The sequence below is a fragment of the Saimiri boliviensis genome, chromosome 1 (genome assembly GCF_048565385.1).
Source record: "Saimiri boliviensis isolate mSaiBol1 chromosome 1, mSaiBol1.pri, whole genome shotgun sequence".
NCBI classification, from domain to species: domain Eukaryota; kingdom Metazoa; phylum Chordata; class Mammalia; order Primates; family Cebidae; genus Saimiri; species Saimiri boliviensis.
In genome coordinates this window covers 247,380,408-247,403,629 of record NC_133449.1, presented here as the reverse complement: position 1 = coordinate 247,403,629, position 23,222 = coordinate 247,380,408, and the positions used below count along the sequence as shown (strand labels likewise).

Here is a 23,222-nt window from a genome sequence, read left to right as displayed (position 1 = left end):
TAGTAGTGTGTTTTGATGCCTTGCAATTTGTGTTTTGTGTATCCATAATAGGGTTTTCCTTTGAAGTTACCATGAGGCTTATAAAAAACACTTTATACTTTTAGCAGGTTAATTTTTATTTATTTATTTTTTTGAGACCGAGTTTTGCTCTTGTTACCCAGGCTGGAGTGCAATGGCACTATCTCGGCTCACTGCAACCTCCGCCTCCTGGGTTCAGGCAATTCTCCTGCCTCAGCCTCCTGAGTAGCTGGGATTGCAGGCACGCACCATCATGCCTAGCTAATTTTTTGTATTTTTAGTAGAGACGGGGTTTCACCATGTTGACCAGGATGGTCTCCATCTCTTGACCTTGTGATCCACCCGCCTCGGCCTCCCAAAGTGCTGGGATTACAAGCTTGAGCCACCGCACCCGGCCTTAACAGGTTATTTTAAGCTAACAACTTAACATGGATTGCAAAAGAAGAAAAAAATTCTAACCTTTTACCACATTTTCCCAAGCACATTTTGAATTTTGGTGTCAAAATTTACATCTTACATTGCATGTTCTGTAACAAATTATTGTAGTTATTAGTTTTACTACTTTAGTATTTTAACCTTTATACTAAAGAGATAAGTGATTTAAACACCACCATTACAATATTAGAATATTCCAAATTTGACTATGTACTTTCACCAATGAGTTTTGTACTTATGTATGTATTTGTGTTACTACCATTAATACATGTTTTCATGTTATTATCATATTCTTTTATTTCAACTTGAAGAACTCCATTAAGCAATTCTTTTAAGACAGGTCTGGCAATGATAAACTTTTTCAGTGTTTGATTTCCTGGGAAAGTATTTATTTCTGAAATACAGATTTTCTGTGTATAGTATTCTTGGCTGGCATATTTTTCCTTCAGCACTTTTAATATACCAGCCTGTCCCTCTTCATCTGTAAGGTTTCTGCTGAGAAGTTTGCTGATAGACTTATTAAAATGCCCTTATGTGTTATTTGCTTCTTTTCTCTTGTTGATTTCACGACCCTCTCTTTGTCTTCAATTTCTGAGAATTTTATTGTAATATGTATTTAATAGTCTTATTTTAACTGAATCTGATTGGAAATCTTTGACCTTCCTGTACCTGAATACTTACTTCTTTCTCCAGATTTGGCAAATTTTATTCTTTTATGTCCTTAAACAAGATTTCTACTTCTTTGTTTTTCCATTCTTCTTTACATCAATGATTCAAACATTTGCTTTTTTGATGCTGTCACATAAGTCTCATGTGCTTTCTTCATTCCTTTTCATTGATTTCTCTCCTTCAACTGTATGTTTTCAAACAACCCTGTGTTTACGTTTACAAATGCTTTCTTCTGCTTGGTCAAGTCTGCTGTTGATGCTATTTCATTTTTCATTTTGTTCATTGTATATTTTAGCTCTAAGATTTCTGTTTAACTTTAAAAACTATTATTTCAATTTAAAAATTATTATTTCCATTTTTGTTTCTTATTGTGGGTTACTTAATGTTCTCCTTTTAAAAAAAATGTTTATCTGTCTTTTCTCAACATTCACTGAGCTTTCTTAAACAGTTATTTTGAATTCTCTGTCAGGAAGTTCACACATCTCCATGTCTTTAGACTCAATCACTGGTACTTTATTTTGTCCATTTGGTGACATCATGTTTCCCTGATTATATCTGATGTTTGAGGACATGTATCAATATCTGCACATCTAAAGAAGTACATACTTATTCCAATCTTTACAGACTGGCTTTGTCTAGTAATGGTCCTCAATAATAAATCTATTCAGAGATTCTGGGCAGACATAATGGCATGATCCATCTGTCAAAGACTACTGTGGGTATTGCAGCATTAAGGGGTACTCTTAGCCTGGACTGCTGCCTGTGCAATCAGGTGCAAAGCCCTGCAATATAGATATTTTCTGTGTTAGGTTGCAAACCACTCTGGCTACAAGATTCAAGGATACTAATAGGTAAAGTGTGGACATAGTGAAAGAACAGCTGAAACCCAAGAGAGCTAATCAAGACTTAACAAAGTTAAAAGTAAAATCTTTTGAAGAAGAATGTTATACTAGATAGGGGTTTAGAGCAGACTCCACTGGCATAGTAATTTCAGGAGGAAGACTTTAATGCCTTCATTCTTCCAATTCCATCATCTCTGTGTTTTCTAATTCTTCACTGGAAATAACTTATTGGCTATTTTCTAAATAACCATTCCTCTGTAGGCTCCACTTTCCCTCACAAGGTATCATGAATCTCTCCATGCTGCCCTTCTTCTGTGAACCCTCTTCTGAGTAAGCAGGCTGCATAGCCATATATATTTATATAGTTGTCTCTCGGTATCCATGTGAGATTGGTTTCAGAACTTCCAGCAGATACCACTAATGCTCATGACCCTGACATAAAATGGCAGAGTATTTGCATATAACCTACACATATCCTCTTGTGTACTTTAAATCACCTAAAGATTACTCATAATATCTAACACAATGTAAATACTATGTAAATAGTTATACTGTCCCTTTTAGGAAATAATGACAAGGAAAGGTCTACACATGTTTACCACAGATGATTAAAAAAATACTTTAGATCCACAATTGGCTGAATCCACATATATAGAAATCATGACTATGATGGCTGATTGTGCATGTCTAGGTATGTGTTAGTACATATTTACTAATATGGCTGTATTTCATGCAACATAATGATTTAGAAAAAGAAAAAAGAACAAAAGAATGCAATTGTTTCTCAGTATACCACTAGAGCTTTTGTTGTTGTCCTTGTTAGTACTACGTTTTTCATTTTGTTCATTGTATTTTTTAACTATAGGATCGTGTATTCTTTTTCTCTTCTATAAGATCACCTATCATAATATGGATAAGACAGCTCACTATGGAGAATTATTAATCTTCAAGAACTATTTTGAATAGCTATCCTTGAAGCATCTAGTATATTTGAAAGGAAATTTGTTTGTCAAGGTTAGGGGAAAAGGGAAAAAAATTAAGAATGTTCAAAAACATGGGCAAAATTATCCTTAATCTTGCAGTAGAAAAGCCTGACTAAGCAAAACACAAAAATGAGGAAACATTAAAGAAAAGGATCAACTACATTTTTTACAACACAAAAGATGTACCTCCAGTGTTTATTATTATTTAAACTTTCATGTAGTTATATACTATTTAGGAGTTTTCAAATTTTCTTACATGGATTTGCTCAGATTTTTTTTCAACTGAAATATTTAATTCATCCTAATCTAACCTCTTCCCTCACAAAGAGCACAACAAATTTTTTGCTGGGTTTTCAACTGAAATATTTAATTCATCCTAATCTAACCTCTTCCCTCACAAAGAGCACAACAAATTTTTTGCTGGGGTTAGTGTCTCAACCTATCTGGGAGATAGAATTCATTGCTACTGTAGAATAGACAAAGAGAAAAGTTGAATAAAGGTAAGAGATGAAGAAATGAGGCAGTTGTCTAACTCTATTTTTTAAATTCATTTATTAATCCACAAGCAATTAATAGTAACAAAAAGTTTTCATTAAGTCCCTATTAGTTAGGACATATTTATGCTGAGTCAGATAACAAGCATGCAACCATTCCAAGTCTAAATAAACTAAATATACTCCATTCCCCTTTATTACTGCAGAGACAGATTCTTAAAAAAAGTGAGAGAATGCAATAACAAGAATTTTTAAAATCCATTAATTTTCATTCTTCTTGATTTTAGCATAATTTTATATCACTTAACATTTTGTGGACCTGCAAATTATATTTAGTTTGCATTATCCACACAAAAAGCCTAAAAAACTCAATTTCACAGTAGTTCCCAGAAAACTGCTCACAGTTTTACTCTATCCTCTGCATTTTTCTTTCTTTTCTGATGCCATCTTTTTCCTCATAAATTATATTGACCATGATCTTTCCAGAGTCTAATTTGGATTAAATATTATAATTATTTTAATTTCAGAAAAGAAGAAAATTTACATAGCAGTAAGGAATAGGCAATCTAGAATATTATGCCACCAGATGGGTAAAATGGTACTGTGTTAGACACTAGCATGCTTCATCTAGTTTATTTTTCATAATCCTATGAGGTAGTCATTATCACCTGTATTACTTTGGATGAGTCAAATAAGGCTTAGCTTAGTAAAGTAATAATGGCTAGTAACTGATATGCTAGCCTTTGAACATTGATCTACATAATTCCAAGGATACAGAGTAAAAGGGAACAAAGAAAAAAGAGGGAAAAGAGAGTGAAGAGATCTTGGGTAAGGATTTGAAAATTTTCCATTTAAAGGCCTTCTCCATTACCTGATAAAAGTATTTTCTTATCTACAAACAATAATAATAATAACACAGCCTAATGTACAAGGTTGTTATGAGTTGCAAACAAGGTAATGTTTCTGAAAATGACTTTGTAAACTGAAAAGCACTGTACAAATGTTTTATATAGTATTATCATAATGAGGCATCTGTACACACAATAAAGAGCACTTGATTAGAGAATTACAGTAATCTAGAAAAACCATGAAGAGAAACACAATAATGACATAGATGGCATGTAATGACATAATAGAAGAAACAACAGAAGAGAACATCTTACTAAATCACAGAAAACTGTTGAGTCAATTCTGAGAAGACCTATCTCTGACTGTTTAATTTCTAGTATTGATAATGGAAATGATGAAACTTCCAATAGTTTACTTTTAAAGAGGAGAACAAGATAGGAAAGCTTAAGTGAAAATAACCATAAAATCTGTCATATGTAAAGTATAATAATCTAACCATTAAAATATTTTCAAGTTTGGGATCAAAATATGTATCTGGCAGCACAGAGTTATAACTGTTGAAATAAAGAAACTATCTTCTAGATAATTCAAAATCACCTTACCTTTGGAAGTTAAAATATAGTGGAATTTTTTTATCAAATAATAGTCCATGTACCAAAGGTAGAATGAACACATTGTCATTTGTTGATGTATACATCAGCTAGATAGCTAGATAGTTAAGCAAAAGTAGTATACACAAACTTTGTGGCTCCTTTGTAAATGCAAGGTGATAAACTATATGAGAGGATTGCAATTGTTTTTAGAGAGAGAGAAAAAAATAAACCATATTTCTAGGTTGATACAGTTGATTCTTAAAATTATGTTGTTCTAAATATGCACAAAGAGAGACACTATTTACTGAAAGGGAACATTGATGAAGGCTGTTGTGAGTTTTTAGAATTCATCTTAGTGCTACTCAAGTGCAAGGTAGAAACAAATTGAAAATTGATCTTAGAAACAATGAAAGCTCAATTTAAAAAAAATATAAAACTTAGAGAACATTATACGTTTTTCAATTAAAATATTAAATAACAATATTTTAATATTTAATGTTTTTCTATTAAATATTAAAATGCATTGATCTGAGGTAGAAGGAAGGGTTAACACATTCAAAGAGAGACTAAATAAAAGCTCTTACTATTCTGAAACTCATATATGCTTTGTAAATATTTTTTCCAGAAAGGATTGAAACTTATCCCACTGTGGATTTAGATCTAGTGAAATCTGAATGACCATCCTCTAATTAGAAATGAAGGATTTGGGAAGATATGTTCAAAAGGTCATAGGCCTGTATGGCTTCTTATCTTAGAGAAATTGGTATTTGCATAGGTGCCATCTTACAAGCTATTTAAAGTTATAAAAAAAAAAAAAGCTAAATAATTGTTTCATATCCACATCCAGACAGGAGGTCTAAAATTCACTTTTGAGCAAAATATTTCCATATACTAATTTTAAGGTTTTAAAATGATTTGACTTTTCAGTTTTATTATTAAAACCTACATAAAATTTTGGGACTTTTTCCTCATATTCTATTATTTCAAAAATATATGTTTTAGGTATTTTAGACATAAGTATCAGCTTCTTTGTGTATTTTACACAAAGTACTTAGTTTATCAAAAAATAGAAATAATAGTAATAGTATCATACAATAGTTACATAAAATATTAGTGTCAGAATAGTTTTGAGAATTAAATGAGTGAATATATATATATATATATATATATATATAGAGTGTGTGTGTGTGTGTGTGTGTGTGTGTGTGTGTGTGTGTGTTGGCTTTGGTAAGTCCCTCAATAAATATTGATCACAGCATATGGTATCAACCAAATTATTTTATGAGTTAATTTGAAATAGCATAGCCTTATGCCAAGTACTTTAGTACACACACATACACACACAAATACACAAAATATTTGAATGTATTCAGATTTCTGTGGGCAATACAATAAACAAAGCCATCTCCCCACATAACGATGGGACATTTAGAACCCTTCCCAGTATTTCTGGGAAATACCTGAAGGGAGATGTACTTCACCAGGCCTAATTATTTGTCCCAGCTTCCTCGGCATATTTATTCCAATTCCACAGTCATCATTACTTTTACTCTGCCCTCGGTACCTTTCTCCCCTGTTCTGTCTCAAGTAGGAACACAGCCCTTCTTTTTCCATCAAGAGGCAAAATTGTTACAATGCTGTTGTGATTACAGTAGTTTAAAGAAAGGGTTGAGGGGAAAAAAAACAGACAAATCTTTAAAACTGGTTAATAGAATTCATTTATCCTAAAGAGGCTTTAACTAGGCCATCTCTGCTACTGGGACAATTGGTAATTCCTTCTCCTAAGCCCTAACTGCTGCCACATGGCTCTATCCCTGCAGAAGCTTTCTTCTATCTATTCACTTACCAGAGTCCTCCAAAGCACTGCCTCTCCCCAAACTTTATCTCTTGAGCAGTCAGGGGACAAGTTTAAAAATCCTAATACTTTATTATGCAAAAGAGTTTATCTTCCTTGTGATTTAAGAAAGGATAATAGGGATCCCTAACAAGCCTCCATTCATAATCAAAATGTCTTCCTAAACAAAAAATCCATTTTCTGTCATATTGTAGAATGCAAAAATATCTAGAGTTTACAATATAACATTGTTATTTAACTGTGAGGAGAGTTATACATATAGACACTAGACTATAAATATGTTCATTTCTCTCCAGTGGGCACATGGTGTAACAGATACATTAATATATAAGTGATGCCTACAGTTACATTTGTGTCATTCCATGGTTTAGTGACCAAAGTAAGGAATTTGAAATCAGAATAACTGAAGTACATACACCTGGGCTTCACCATTACTAGGTGTGCAATCTTGACTAACTCAATCTGTCTAAGGCTCATTTTGAGACTCCAAAGGCTCATTTCGAGTCTCTGTAAAATGAGGATAAATATAATTGCCTTTCCTACCTCTAAATTTTTATAAAAGAAAAAAAAACAGGAAAATGTTGTAATGGCATATAGGAAAATATTATAATGATATATGGAAACTTTAAAGCATTTTGCAATTTTAAATTATTATTGTTATTCTTATTAGTCACATTAGCACGCATATTAGACTTTAATTCCATTTGACATCTGGTATGATAAATAATCTAACATTTCATCTAATCAGCCTTTGCTATAATTATTCCTTAAAAATAATGAATTATGAATGATGGCTGTAATAGAAATTATACACACACAATCAAGATATACCTTATTATGAATTCAGTATTTAAAGACGATCTTAAACTCTAACCAAAAGCAGTTGTGTAAAGACACAGATTTAAAACACTTAGTACACTGTTAATAGGAAAAAAGTAGAGATGCTACAGAACAGATAACAGAGCAAATGTCAGCAGATTCCATATATACTATATAATTTTATTACTTCTCACTACTGTGGTATATTTTAATGAGATCCATTTTGGGAAGAAAAAATAAGGTGATCCCCAGGGCGCTGGTAGAAAGAGAAGTCAAGCTGGGATGAGAAGGACTCATAAATATATACCCTACAATACATGCAGTAACACCTGTTGCTTGTTTAGACTCTGGGAGGGATGATGAGTCTGGAGCTAAGGAAGGTTCATAGGGCTCTGCTTTAGGCAATCCATAGCTGAGACAGCAAATATAATAAAGAGTATTTAGAATATGTAGCAGTATGTTTAAAGGTGAGGAAAAATCGTGAATGGATCTAGTTCGAGAAATGTTGTGCAGATGTTATGAATGTTCAGCAAGTACTTGGTTAGAGTTCTAAGCCTAAAACCAGAAATATGAGCTGAATATGGAAATTGAGAGATTCAAATAGAAGATAGTTAAGACAGGAAAGGAGATATCTTATGATCTTTAAGGTGTCATCATACCTTAAAATATTACATGGGCCAATGACTGAATCTTGGGGAACAGCATAGTTTAAGGAGCATGCAGCCTTGCAAGGAAATATCAATAAATATTAGGGAAAAAAGATGAATATTAGAATTGTAAAAAGAGACATACATGGAGAGGAGTGACAGAAAGGACTGGATAGTCTAGTTCATAAACCAATGTATAAAGGAGAGAGAGAAGAGAGATTAGCAACATTGCAATTGAGCCTATAGAGGGAGGAGGCAGCTGACTAAGTCCTCTGAGGCAGCAGAGGTGTTGGTCTTGAATAGAAGAAACATCTTTACCCTCTCAGATTTGAAAAAGGAAAGATAAAAATAAAAGAAGATCTAGTTCCATATTACTTTGGGGACATCAGAAAGAACAGGAACCTAAATAGTACAGTCAGAAAAATTTAACTTCCTGTTTTAACTCTATTATTATTGGGTATAGAATTCTGGGTTACTAGGGTTTGTCTTTCTTTCACTACTTTAAAGATGTCATTCTTTTTCTTCTTGCTTGCAATGTTTCTGAGGAGAAATTTGCTGTGATTCTTATCCTTATTTCTCTTGAGGTAATTTATCATTCCCTCCCTCTGGTTGCCTTTAAGGTTTTCTCTATGTTGTTGGTTTTTAGCAATTTCAATATAACATGCCTCTGCACATGTGTATTTATTTTGGTATGTATCTTGCTTTATATACTTGGAGATTTTGAGTCTATAATTTAGTGTTCATCATCAATTTTGGATATTTTTTCAGCCATTTTTTCTTCAAACATTTCTTCTACCTCTTTTTTACTTTCTTCTCCTTCTATCATTTCAATTATGAATATGTCATGCCATATAATATTACCAGAGTTCTTAGATGCTCTGTTATGTTCTTTCTCTCTCCCTTTTATTTCAACTCCTTTTTCTGTTTGGGTAATTTCTACTGACTTATTTTCGAGTCCACTGATTCTTTCCTTAGCTATCTCAAGTCTGCTAACAAGCCCAAAGACATTTTTTTTAAATCTCTTTGACTATGTTTTTTATTTCTAGCATTTCCATTTGATTTTTCTTAGTTTCCATATTTCCTCTGAAATTACCTATCCAATCTCACATCTGTTCAACCTTTTCCATTAGAGCCTTGAACATATTAATCATAGTTATTTTAAATTCCTTGTCTGGCAATTTTAATATGTGTTCCACATATCACATGTTTGTATGTGTTGTCTCTTTGGAGTTCTTTCTCTTGCCTCTTCATATGCCTCATAATATTTTGCTGAAAGCCAGATATCTTGTGTAGGAAAGGAGATACCAAGTCAGGTATTTTTGGAGGCTTAAAGAGGAGTAGGTTGTGAAATTGCTCACCAGTCATTATTTTCTTAAGATTTGCTTCCCCTTTAGCTTTGGGTCTTCCCTTAATGCCAGGACCTATAGTGAGTGTTCAGCCATATTCCAATATTATTTATACTCAACACTTGTTAGGCTGTTGATAGCAGGCCAGGGAGGAAGGGCATTCCTTGACGTTCTGATTAAGACTCAGTCTTAGGTAGGCAATGTGTACCTCTGTATCAGCGATGTGGCCTTCACAAGTGCTCCTGCAACTTTCTTCAACTGTTGTGCTAATCCTAGCATATATTCCCACCCCAGGGATAGAGCATTATTTCTTTCTCTTCTTGCCACAATCATGTTTCTTATTGCCACCATCACCAGTGCATTTTCCTCCAGTTCCCTAAGACAATGGTGGTTGTTACAATTTTTGCCAAATAACTCTTTTATTCCACTGGTAAATGGGTGTGGTTCTGAAAGTGGCTGCTGTTCTCTCCAGTCTTTCCTGCGAGTGCCTAGTGGGGTTTCTGGAGGAAAAACCTGCTATAGGATGTACCCCCTATATCTGCCATCTCCAGTGTCACATCTTCATGCTAGCCCATACTCAGCATTTAGCCATTCATTAAAATGTTTAGCTGAATCATCTTGCTGGTTTATATGACATCTGGTGGTGTCTGCCCAAGGAAAAACAAATGATGCCATCCTCTTTCTCCTTGCAGCTGCCTGTCTCTTTCTAGCTTTTGAGTTGTCTGATTGCCCTGCAACCTCAGTTTGCTGGTATATATTTTTTAAAATCACGAATGAGTAGTTTGTACAGCTTTTTCCTTACAGTAAGGATGAAAAAGACACTCTTTGAAGCTCTCTACATCTCTGAGCTTAAATCAGAAGCTAGATAGTTCACGCTGAAATTTTGTAATTTACTAAAATGAAGAATTTGAGATTATCTACTGTGAGTTTTAGAAATGATAAAGGTTTGGTGAGAATGATGATTGTCTGGATTCATTGATTTTTCCATGTCTTTAAATATTTTTATTGGAATGGGGATACTCTTGGCTGATAACTGATCCAAGTATTTTCTAAGGTCTTAATGAAAATACCTCGAGTGTGGGACATGGAGTATTCTTTTAAAGGAAAAGGTGTTATTCCAGCTTTCAGGAAAGATTGCTCCTTTGGTTTTATAAGGAACGAGTTAAGGTCCGTGTCTGTAACATAGATGTTTTAGTTTAAATGCCTTTGTGTAATGCTGTGAAAGGAGTTTTTGTGGTGGGCAGAGTTGTATCTTTATAAATTATTTGTTTACTTGAACTTGGAATGAGGGTTTCTCCCAGGTTTCCTGGAGTAAAGAGCCTAGAAACCATGTAAAACATAAGAAGAAAGGCATTTCACTACGGGAAGATAAGCAGAGCAACAGCAGGTAGGTCAGTAACCAAGCAGAAAGGACTAGGTTTGTCCTATAATGCCAGAAATGATTACTTCTTATATTCAGTCCTATGGTTTTCTTTCTACACTATCATTTTCTCCCATTATGCCCAGGACTTAGTAAAGTTTGGTTGCATATTAATGCCTAGAATTGGTTACAATTCAGGAAAGTGAGGAAGAAACCACACTGTCCACATTTGGCACAATTCAGAGGTCTCAGTTAATGAAAAGACAGACAGGCTTGGTACAACCACAGGTGAACTGCAGGGTCAAAATGGTAGTTATCAGCAGAGAGCCAGTCGCTAGCCAAAGCTGCTGTCATTGGAATATGGATTTAGATTTCTTCAAAGAACAACCACTCAAAATATTATAGCTCTTACCAGCAACATGTATGGGGAAAGAAATGTATGGATAAAGAAACGAAATTAATGTTTAAAGCAGCAAAAAAATTAAATAATTAATTCTCTGAAGTCCCAGTAATATAAGGTTATTTTTAATTCCATCAATTCTTAGAGGCAATAAATGTCCAACGAACAGAAGCAGTAATTTTGCATGCCTGGCAGAGATTCAATGAGCTCAATTTATTAATCAGAATCCTGTTTATACTTTGGATGGAAAGGATAGTCATTTGTTAGGTTAAGAAGAACCTATTCTTTGACTGCAATGTTCATAATGTGAAAAATTATTACTGAGGCTGTTCTAAGAAGTATACAGTCTTGGAAATACATTGTCATAGCCTTGGAGTTTCAATGCTAGAAAACCTTGTCAGAAAGTTTTAACTTACATCTATTCTGAGTCACTTTTACCAATATTTAATTGTATTTTAGGGTTGTTGTTTTCAATTCTCCCTTCTTGCATTAGGACATTCCAGCATTGTTTCAGGAAATCAAAACATATAAATGCTTTCGGAATAGACAACAGTACCACCCACTCAAGGGTACAGCCTTCTTTGACTACCTGCCAATTATTTCATTTACTTTGGGTAAGGATTACACGTTCTGAACCCCTGCATGAGCACTTGCAAAGAAAAAAACTCAATTGGAATCTTTCCCTTTTTCAGCGCTTATATGCAGACATACTGGAGATCCCTCATCTTTTCCTCCAATCCCTTGTTTATTCTGAGTATCTTTCAGAGACTATTGTTTCTGAGCAATGTCTAGGTCTCTTTTTGGTATGTTCAAATAGAACCCTGCTGGCAAATTAATGCTATGTAATGGCCTCTTCTAGAAAAATTAAAGCTGGACATTTAATATTTTTAAGGACATTTAAGTTGTGTTGTTTCTTGTTTTAAATGAATTTATAGAAAATATTGTTTTCATTGCAGTACTGTAGTGTTATCATTTTTTTCAGTAATTTTAATACATTTAGCTAAAAGCCAATGTAATTTCAAAAGCAAGATTCTCTGCAAATCTTAAAGCCCAACCTGGAAGTGAATTGATGGTGTGATAATTCTGGACTGCTGGGGTGCCATTTGGTGCACAGTTCTGTAGGATGTAACTGTGAGAGTTTGGTCGAATAGTTGGTGAGGGATTAATAAATACTGAAGATTGGATTAAATTCGGGATGGTGAGGGCTGCAAACACAGTCAAATCCTTACCACAGAAGCAATATTGCTAAAGCAGAAGTCCAGACTAACAGAGTAGAAAGAATGGCAGTGGGAGGGGAATATGACCATAAAAGAGTTATAAGCTAAATGTCTATTGCCAGTTCTTGTGCTATAAGTGGGGCTGTATCCCTACCTGTGTGTGTGTGGCATATTGCATATGCTGGGTAATAGAAAGAACTGGAAAGCAGGGTCAAGGTGGTGCTAACTACATACCAACCAACCATTCTTAGCTTTGCTATTATGACTTTTAATTTGCACAATTTAGGGAAGCTTGTGAACTGACAAAAGTGACTTTTTCAACAATAAAAATAAAGTTGCTATCTGCTTATTGATGGACTAATTCCATTTAGGAAATCTTTGAGACTTAAAGGATTTGTTGCAGAAGTATAGAACATAATTGATTATTATATAACATTTTTTGTTTTTGTTTTTGAGACAGTCTCACTCTGTCACCCACGCTTAAGTGTGGTGGTGTGAACTTGGCTCACTGCAACCTCTGCCTCCCAGGTTCAAGTGATTCTTCTGCTTCAGCCTCTTGGGTAGCTGTAACTACAGGCACATACAACCATGCCCAGCTAATTTTTGTATTTTTAATAGAGACAGGGTTTCACCGTATCGGCCAGGCTGGTCTGGAGCTCCTGACCTCGTGATCCGCCTGCCTCAGTCTCCCAAAGTGCTGGGATTACAGGCGTGAGCCACCACACCCAGCCTGTAAAGCATATTTAAAGTGATTTTTGCTTGATGGTTTGCTTTGGATTTTTTGTTTGCTTTTTTTTTAACGTGATTTCTATGCTATTTTCTCATTTTACCTTTGGAAAAAAATCATGCTAGATATTAGAAGCATTTGATAATAAATCTAATTACTTATGGTTCTTTTACTCCCACTTCTTCTACCAAGACATAGATGCACAGATACAAAGCCAGAATTGCAACTCAGGGACCAGTCCAGTTCTGCCCTTGAAAGTGCTGATCATGAGATACAATGTAAACACATCAATAATTTTAATTAAAGTCCATTTTTTAGCTTTCAAAACATTTGCCATTTCAATAATAAAAAAACAGCTAAACAATATTTTAAAATAGAGAATTACCTTCTGTTAAAAATAAGAAGCCATTATACATAAACATTTTTCTAGAACAAATACAACTGATAGAAAACTCCACCAATTATGCTTTTCTTCAAAATCTCATCTTGTTATAGAGAGCTTTTGTCTGTAAGAATAATTTTTTAATGCTGATTGTCAATGCAACAAGACTCATCTCCATTTTTGTGTATCTGTGGTGTCTAGACTGGTAAGTACAATATATGCAATTATGTCTTCGACATAATCATTTTTAATTCAACTGCAACTTGAAATTTTTCAAAAATGAAATAGAGAAAAAAAAGTGGGGGGAGAGATTTTTCCAAGATGACAATTTAATGATTGGCTTTGGTCACTAAAATAGTCATGTGACATGTGATTGATTTCTAAGCAAATTGTTGCTGATCAGTCCCTATTCTTTCAGATCTTTCCTGTCATACCCACATTTATTTATATTCTTGGCTATTCTTATACTATTGTTGATTATCTGAGAAAAACTCTTTTTACCCACTCCGAAATAATCTACATTTCTGCAACAATGAGCATAATTGTCAATTACAGCACATTATTCACAGCTCAAAATATCCCTACTAAACAGGGTGCCGACAACATGATAATGTGCAAGTACACAGACACTTGAGAGAGACAGAACTTCAGTCTTCCTACTAAGAATTAAAGATTCAAACGGGATAGGTTTGGGTGATCAGGGTGGAGAAATAATTTTAACAAATTATGAAAATAATAAACTTAGTTATCAGATACGCTCTATGAGGGTAGAGAGAACACGTATCTTGCACTAGATACCCAGAGCCGAACTCACAGTAACCATGCAGTAAATATTTGTAGAACTTTGTAAAGAAGGACAATAAGCTGGAAGGCAGGTGTAAGGACCAAAGGAGTAAAATCTCTAAAACTACAGCTTCTCCTATCAATTTTTTGTGAATAAAGACACAAGCAGGAACTTGATCTTGTTTTGTATTTTGTGCTTTTCAAAGAGGTTTTTTTTTTTTTTTTTTTTTTTTAACCTACAGTGTCACCTCTGACCTTCTTTGGACCCTACTGAGTGAATACAAGTAAAAAAATCAGTTTCTACATCCTTAAATTGGTTAGGATTCTAAGCTGCAACAGCTTTGTCAGCTTCATAGCTTAGGTGGGGTTGAATATAGCAGAGAAATGAAGCCCAACTAGGAAGAAATTTGTTAATTTTTCTTTAATCACACGAATAAAAAACACTCTATCTTACACAGCAATTGTGAGAAAAAATAAATGCAGATAGCTCTGAAGTGCCATGACAAAATGTGTCATCTTTTCCAAATTTATTTTTTGGCTGCCCTCTCCAGGTGGACACTGAAATGCAGATAAAATAGCATAAATGACACACCCTGGGTCATTAGGTGAGTGAGTGCTTCTAAAAACTCAGCCATGTAAAGCTACAGATGAAAAAAAAAAAAAGCCTTTTTTAAAAGAATAAAATCACTTTAGTTTATAAAGTTTGTATAATATTTTTAAAGTCTTCTGTGAAAATAAGCAATTCTAGGGAGCCTACTGGGAATAATTTCACCAGATGGACTGCTAGCTCCTGGACTCAAAACTGACAACCTATTTAGGTGGGCCTCAAATTCAATATGCAAAGAATGTGCCAGATACCCTGTGTCTTCAAAACACCAAGGACTTGCTTCCAGTTTTGAATGAACACTAAACAATAATTCTTCAAAAAAGAACAGGGAACATCAATTAAAGACATCTGGTGAGTGACAAATTTATCCAAATGTAGAGCATCCAAATGAATTCTAAGTCAAATAAAGGGCAATTTCTTCAAGAAAATTAACAAATCCAATTGAGTAGATGACATCTTGAATATATTGACACTGGTAGCAAGAAAATGATTCAGTGCACTGGAAAATTAGGAATTTAATGTGAAAGACTACAAAAGAGTTTAGAATCCAATACACAAGAAAATTCACTAATGAATAAGAATTAAAATTTATCTAGTTTATTCTCCAGATGAGAAGATTCATAAAAATTCATGAGTTTGGAGAATAATAGGGATATTGTAAAGAAAAAAAAGATGCTTAAAATTTTTGTTTAACTCTTGGTTTTAAAATATACTATTATAACAAAAATTTTATATCCTGTTTTCTTGTCTGTACCTTTCCTTCCCTCCCCTAATTACTTAAAAGCCAGTAAGAAAGCAGGCATTAGCAGAGGGAAGAAGGATAACTCAGATAGTCAGTTCTGAAATTTATAAACATCTGAAAAGTTTCATAGTAAATCCATTGATAGGACAACATACTTCAGAGACCTGTGTCATTGGATTGGATATTAAGAAAAAACAATATAAAATAAGCAAACCAAGAATAGTGAAGAAAGGGGAAAATTATTTTTTGGTAAAATTAAAATTAACTCCTAGGTCTATGAAGAGATTATTAGACTTCAAACATCATTCGCAAGAATGTCCCTAACATAAAATTTAGAAAATAAGAAATGAAGAGAAATATGTTGACCAGATTATTTTCAGTGTTATCAAATTGGGAGAACATACAGATTCCAGTATACTGGTCACTACCCTTTGGGCTTAAATATGACAGAGACTTATTAAAATTAATCATCCATCCTTTAAGAATATCAAACTCCTGTATGGACCAAATTTTTGTGTCCCCCTGAAATATAAATGTTGAAGCCCTAACCCACAATGTGATGGTATTTGGAGGTGGTGTCATTGGGAGGTAATTAGGATTAGATGAAGTCATGAAGGTGGGGCCCTAATGAAGGGATTAGTGACCTTAAAAGAAGCAGCATCAGACAACTTGCTTTCTTTCTCCACCATGTGAGGACCCAGAGAAAATGTAGCTGGCTACAGGCCATGAGAAAACCAGGAAGAGGGCGCTTATCAGAAACAGAATTGGTTGGCATTTTGATCTTGAACTTCCCAGCCTGCCAAATTATGATAAAACACATTACTGCTTAAGTTACCTAGTTATGGTATTTTGCTATGGTAGCCAAAGCTGATTAATATTTTCCTCTTTCCCCGATACCTTGATTTTATATTTATTTGGGAACTGGTCTTCAATTCAACTTATGAATGAGCACAACATGATACAGAATCATAGAAACTCATAACTGGTAGGAAACAGAACTCTCACCTAGTTTAACCACCCATCTTATATATCTTATATCTGATTTGTTTGAGATGAAGAGTGACTAAATGGTCTTCCAAGATACCCTGGAACCTCAGTCTTGAGAGGAATTCACTAAATAAGGTGACTGTTTAAGGATGATCTTTTTTTCTACCTCTTTTGTATGCCTTAAATTTTCACAATGAAAGATACAAGACCTACAGAGAGGCATGTATGGAGGAACATTGACTGTTTTCAATTTCAAATTTTTGGGGATTTTCAAATGTCATAATGCCAAAGAAAAACATCCTCAGATTCTAAAGAGAACTAATTCTTTAAATTTTCTTCACCAAACACAGGAAACACACTTTTGGGTTACATTATGGCAAAATATTAAGCGTTAGGGGGTAACATGCTTAGACCAGAGCAAAATAAAATTTTGTAGTCCTAAAGTGACAACTTCTAACTAGGCAGTAAGTTTGGCTCTTCTTTTCTAATAAACATTAACTTCTTCTTAAAGTCATTTAATTAAGTAGAAGCATTTTCTTTATGCCAGTGGATTTTCAAGAAGCGAAGAAGTAGTGAAATAAGAGTTCTACTGTGTATATTTGGACAAATGTAGGCAATCAGTTCTCTTAATCTGGAAAACTTGAGCCTTTTCACCAAGATAAATTTTTTTGCATTAAACAAATACGAATAGGAAATCTCCAAGCATCATTAAGTACTCTCAGTTCCTTAAAGTCATGGCTTAGTTAATCATTTGCTTTTAGGAAGTTTTCCTCTAAGAATAGGGCAATGGTTAATGACATATTCGTAATTATTAAAAATATTCTCCATTTTGCCTTTACATTTTTTTAGATCGTATGTCTCTGAAATGCAATAAAAGAAGAAAACATTATGTGAATAGTTTGCTTTCATATTTAATTTGTAGTAAGAAAATTCAGTAAGAGAAAGATGTGATTGCAGTTTGGCAATTGGTATGCAGGTCACCTCCTATTACAATGAACAATTTTGTATGATTATAAAAGGAATTCCAGGCTCAAAGCAATGGACCATTCTTTTATGCAATAATCCATACCACCAAACACCAATCAGTAAAACAAATAAATCTGAACAATTCCTCAGAGTTTGTTGAATTTTCTTGATTGTTTATTAAACACAGTATTCAGTAAAAGGATTGGCATATCTCTTAGCATATCCTCATTTTTTAACAAACCCAGCTGTGCATACTATACTTTATTTGCACACACTCATGCCTCACCCTTAAAAGCTAGATGGTAACTCTATGGAAAAAATGAAAGATGGCCTTGGGCCATCACCATAGAATCACTGGTTATATCTCAAAGTGCTCCCATATTAGAGAAATGGGTTTGCATTTGGGGTTTTTCTGATACCTTCAAATGAATGTTCCTACGTCACAACTATATCTGTTTGGATGCCTTATCCCCCTTGGGCAAATGAACAAAGGGATATGTTCTTAGTGTTCGATGGAAATAACAGTTTGCTTTCATCCTAGCCTTAGGTAGCTTTCTTTGAGATGCTCTATTTGTTTTTTTCCATAAACTAACATACATTTTAAAAGTTCATGACTGTGGTAACTTAAGAACACTACGTAATTGGAAAGAAGGCTTAACCTTTAGTAGAGCCCGAAGGATGTCCACTTTAAAATGTTTACAAGGAAGATTAAAAGAGGAAATTAGAGATACATGCCAGGGTAGAAATTTCATGGAAGGGAAGAACTTTTAGAATGTGACTGATTGAAGTACTTAATGACATAAGTTTAATGTATGCTTTTGGACTTGCCCAGAAAGTTTCCTATTCAAGACATAAATTCCTTATATTATAAGTTTTAATCATATATTTTCTGCATACACTCAAAAAATCAGAGTGTTCAATATCATGCTTATAGACTTGTATGAATGAATGGTAAGGTATAAACTAGCTGAAAGAGAATTCTCATCAAATGCTAACCAGGCCACACAGACAAACAAATCTTCATTTGTTAATAAGCTGTGTACAGTCAGAGAACTGAAAGTTAACTAAAGGTTTCCCACAAGCCTAATCATGATAGCACAGTCTTAAAATTCGAAACAAAAAGTAAACTATTGTAGGTACACATGTTTAGAAAATAGACGAAAACAAAAGTTACTTACACTTTTGCTCCGAGAAAGCAAATCACAGGTATTTCTTTTCATTGTGGTGTTTTAAGTAATTAAAATTGGCACTAGTGTTTCCAGTGTCGATGCTCTCACTGCAACAAGTATCCACTCAAAAGCCAACTGGAATGCTGGAAAGAAAAGGAAAGAAATGTTTAATCGAGTATGTAATTAACATGTGCACTTTGAAATGCTGTCTTAGACTAGGACAGAAATTCTTAAATAATTCATTGGAACAGGCTAAAATGGTGCTGTGTTTGAAGCAATAAAAAAATACAAAAGCAACATTTCCAAAACAACTTTTGTTAAATGTAAGTTACAGATTTCAAGCACCATCTGTTTCTTCATTAAATATTCAAGTCTACATTTTTAGTGGCTGAAAAAAAATAGATATGGTAGCCATACCTAAAGTTATGTGTACAAAATAAAGACGCAAGCTGAGTTGTGTATGTGTTGATTCTTGTTGGGACAGCTAGGGACTCAACAATTTGTCACTAAAGAATCACTAAGGTGATCCACTGCTGGAGGAATCTTAACTACATCTGAAGAAAAGAGCCCTCTAAACCACTGCATCTTTGCCTCTTGTTTCACTGACAATAATAAATAGTACCTTGAAGCCAACCCAATGACTCTTCAGTAAATTTAGTGAGTTCTCTACACCTTTAGTTCCAAGTGGTTGTAAGGAATGTTTGAGAAGATGAAAACAAAAAGTATAAGCAATAATTGTAAAGCAGTAACTGTTATTTCAAGGAATATTCCAGAGTAATTGCCACTTGAATGGCATTGATATCCTCATTACCTAACTAATCTTCACTTTCTCCTAGACACTACAATGGAGATTCTCCATTTTGAGTTTTGAGGAAAGAACAAATTGAACAGCTGTATATGTTGTGTTCATTGATGACATTCTGCTATATCTGGACACAGCCCACATATGTATAAGGTATATTTGCATGTGGGCTGAAAGAACTTACCATAAGGGAAAGGGGATAAAAGGCTTGGTCAAACCACGAAAACTCTGATATTGCAGGTTTAGGCTAATATTGTAGGTGTAGGCTGATGCTAACAGCAGCATGTCGTTCTATCATTTGGGTTTGTTCTAAGCTTCTCAAAAAACATGTGTCTGAGACTTAAGGAAAAGAGTAACAGTGAACAAGGTCTGAAGAAACTGCTTCTGCCGAAACGATCCAAAATATTAAAGTACTAAGTAGTATAAATTATACATTTAAAAGATAAAAAAAAAACAAAGTAACCATATATAATTTTTTTGAAAAAGCATACAAAATGAAAGTGGAGAAGACTGTAGGGAACACAACTTTTTAAAGGCTGAAAATATTTGTTTGGAATATATGTGAGTCACCCTCTCAAGTCTTCTCAAAATAAAAGGAAGACACTTTGAGGGGGGTCAGAGGTCCCACACCAGCAAAGTAGAAGTAGAAACAGAGAAATAAAGGTCACTACGGCTAAGAATATCTCTAGGTGCAACTTGGGGACTCAAAAGGAAACAAGGGACAAAGCCTTGTTCCAAGGTTGATAGAAATGCTTGCCTCAAGATTAAAGAAAAATGCACAATCAAATGTGAGTTGCTAAGATAAATACTGTTCTTCTGAGTGTGTATGGATTTTTTTTTAAGAAGTAGGATTTGGAGTGAGAAGCTGATCCACAAATGGAAAGTTCTCAGCTAGTATACCCTGAGGAATTGAGTCACCTTTACAAATTAGTATCCTATAGGTCTCAGAAAATGCAGAATTCTGTTACTCATTTCATGTAAGAGTTGGACAGAAATAATACAAACTGCGAACAAAATGTTCCATATCTAGGGAGAAACAAACTTTAGATAACAGCTGTAGGAAGCTTACATAATATCAGAGAAAAACTTATTCAAAATGTTTAATTATTCATCCAGTATTTAAGGAGTAGTCTTAGGGACAACCATGTAATAGTTGCCCTACTGGGTTACTGACTCAATAGTTAACAAATCAGTCAAATCAGACAAATAATGGATTTGACCTCATAAGCTTTGCTGAATTAACCAGGTTTTAAAAAAAAATTGCCTTGAAATCATTTGAATACCATCATTAAAAGATACTTTCCTTCAGGAATTTAGAACTTAAGAGAAATTTGAATAGGCAAAGAGATTCAGTTGAAAACTGACTGATGATGGGATGGCTCTTCTCAGCCTGTATAGCTAGGAGGCACCTAGCCTCACTAAAAGAGTATAGATTATGGAACCAAGTAGGCATAGTTTGAAATTTCAGCTCTCCACTGGCATTCTATGTAGTTTTAGGTACATTATTTGATCCCTCTGAACTTTTTCCAGATCTGCAAAAGAAAGATAAGAACACACATATGTGTTTTCAAAATAAATGAGGTAAAAAGGATTGTCTAGGAGAATGCTTGGCTCATAGGAGGTATATGGAGCTCATCATCATCATTTCTGTATCATCATCCATCATCATTACCTTCTTCTCCTCTTAGCATCAAATGGCAAGCAACAACTGCCCACTCTTATTTTTTCTCCTAAAAATGCTAACCTCTCTCAAATAATATGTCTGTAGGCAGATCTACTTTCCACTAACCAGTATGAATAATCTATCAGTTAAGGTCCAGGAATAAACAGACAGCATACTTATATTAGGATCATTTACAGCCGGTTTATCAAAGAGACTGTTTGAGGAGATGTTGTTACAGTAGAGGAATCTGCAAAGGATGGCACAGTACCTGGAACTAGCAACAGCGAAGTTTTTACCCTAAGAGGGATGGGTTGCCCATACCTAGGAAAAAGCATCATACAGAGTAGGCTGCCTTGAAAAGTGAAGTTCCTCTCTGGGACACAGCTAGCCTCAGGTGACCCCCAAAAGGAAAGAGATAAGAAGATGCACGCAGTCTCATTTTCTTTTCTCCATCTCTCTTTTGCTAGGACTTCTCACTAACCAAATGCAAGCAAGTAGGAGGGCAAAGGAGGAAGATGTACATTTCATTGGTCGGTCTTCCAGGGCACAAAGCCCCCCAGTGTAGGGCAGGGAGGAGAGTGGAGATGAAGAAGAAATGCAAATGTGCCACACAGGTTTGCTCTGCAGTCTATTAAGTGGATTGCATGTTCTGCTAATTCATTTATCCATAAAAAATTACCTATAATTATCTTTAAACTTTGCAATAATCCTGTGAGGTAGACATTGTTAATATGTTATCCCATTGAACAAAAGAGGAAATCAGCACCAACGAATCAAGTAAATTGCCCAGGAAATAGCAGAACCAGGATTCGCACCTGATTTGTCTGCCTCTAAAGTCCATGTTTTTGACTACTCTTCCATAGGACTTTGCTGCCAATAGCATGAACCTGTTTTTATTTTTTTATTTAGGTTTTTTATTTGTCAACAAGTGGTAACCTCTACAAATGTCAAAGCTGAGCCTAAACTAAAGAATGTTTGATAAAAAGGCTGACTCTTAGAAAGGCAGTTATCTTAGTTCCTATAGGTTTCTCTCTCAGCAAAGATAATGTGGTGAGACTGCAGAAAAGCTTTCTTCCTCCAGGTACACTGAGAAGAAAGCCAGGCGAGAGAACACTCATGTGCAATTTCATTATGATAGGAGTTTCCACATAACGTTAATTAGAAAGAAGCAAGAATCAGCTCCTGCAGGGAGAACACTTTAGAAATAAAAATGAAGAGAGGAGATGGGTAAGACAGATAGTGCTGGAATATTCAGAGATGGAATTAGAGCTGGAGCACCTGTATAAATTGTGCTGTGTTGATGCAAGGATAAGGGAATTAAGATAGGTTCTATTCTAGAGATTGAAGATTTATGGAGTAGAAAATGCCTTGGACTGGTCATCAGAAAAAATAAGTTCTACTTTTATTGCTACATCATACACACAAACTGTATGGTATTAGGAAAATCCCTATCCTTTTTTCCCTCATATTTCCACAACCCACCTCACAGGGTTGTTATGGGGATTAATTAGATAATGTCTCAGAAAATTTTCTGGGAACTTTAAGTTCCCTGCAAATATAATTCTATGCATTAAAACAGTCAATGTCCCCAAACAGAATGACACCCTTAAATATAAGAGTCAAAAGGGGTTCCAATAATCCACAAATATTAGAGAAGCTATTGAACAGGACATGTTTCATGTGTTTAAAAAGAATTCTTTATTTTTCCCCTTTTTTTGAACTAATATTTTTTTCTTCTACATAGTAAATCAGTTCATGTAGTGACTGCTGAATTATGAAGCCACTCAGATACATTGGTTTTAAAAAGTTTGTTGGTTTTAGAAAGTTTTTCAAAAACCTTACATGTGCCAGGCACAGTACTAAGCTC

The 23,222-nt window shown here is 34.4% G+C and overlaps 1 protein-coding gene and 1 pseudogene across 2 annotated transcripts in view; both read right to left on the bottom strand.

Moving 5' to 3' along the window:
- The window catches only part of PDE4D (phosphodiesterase 4D), a 1,196,841-nt gene extending 1,177,851 nt beyond the window's left edge, over window positions 1–18,990 (bottom strand). For both annotated transcript variants that reach the window (XM_039459969.2, XM_074393064.1), the window contains exon 1: window positions 18,900–18,990. In XM_039459969.2, the coding sequence (XP_039315903.2) occupies window positions 18,900–18,941 (42 nt within the window). In that variant the 5' untranslated portion in view covers window positions 18,942–18,990. The remainder of the gene's footprint in view (window positions 1–18,899) is intronic.
- Window positions 2,811–23,222, bottom strand: part of LOC141585272 (protein SET pseudogene) — a 300,212-nt pseudogene continuing 279,800 nt past the window's right edge.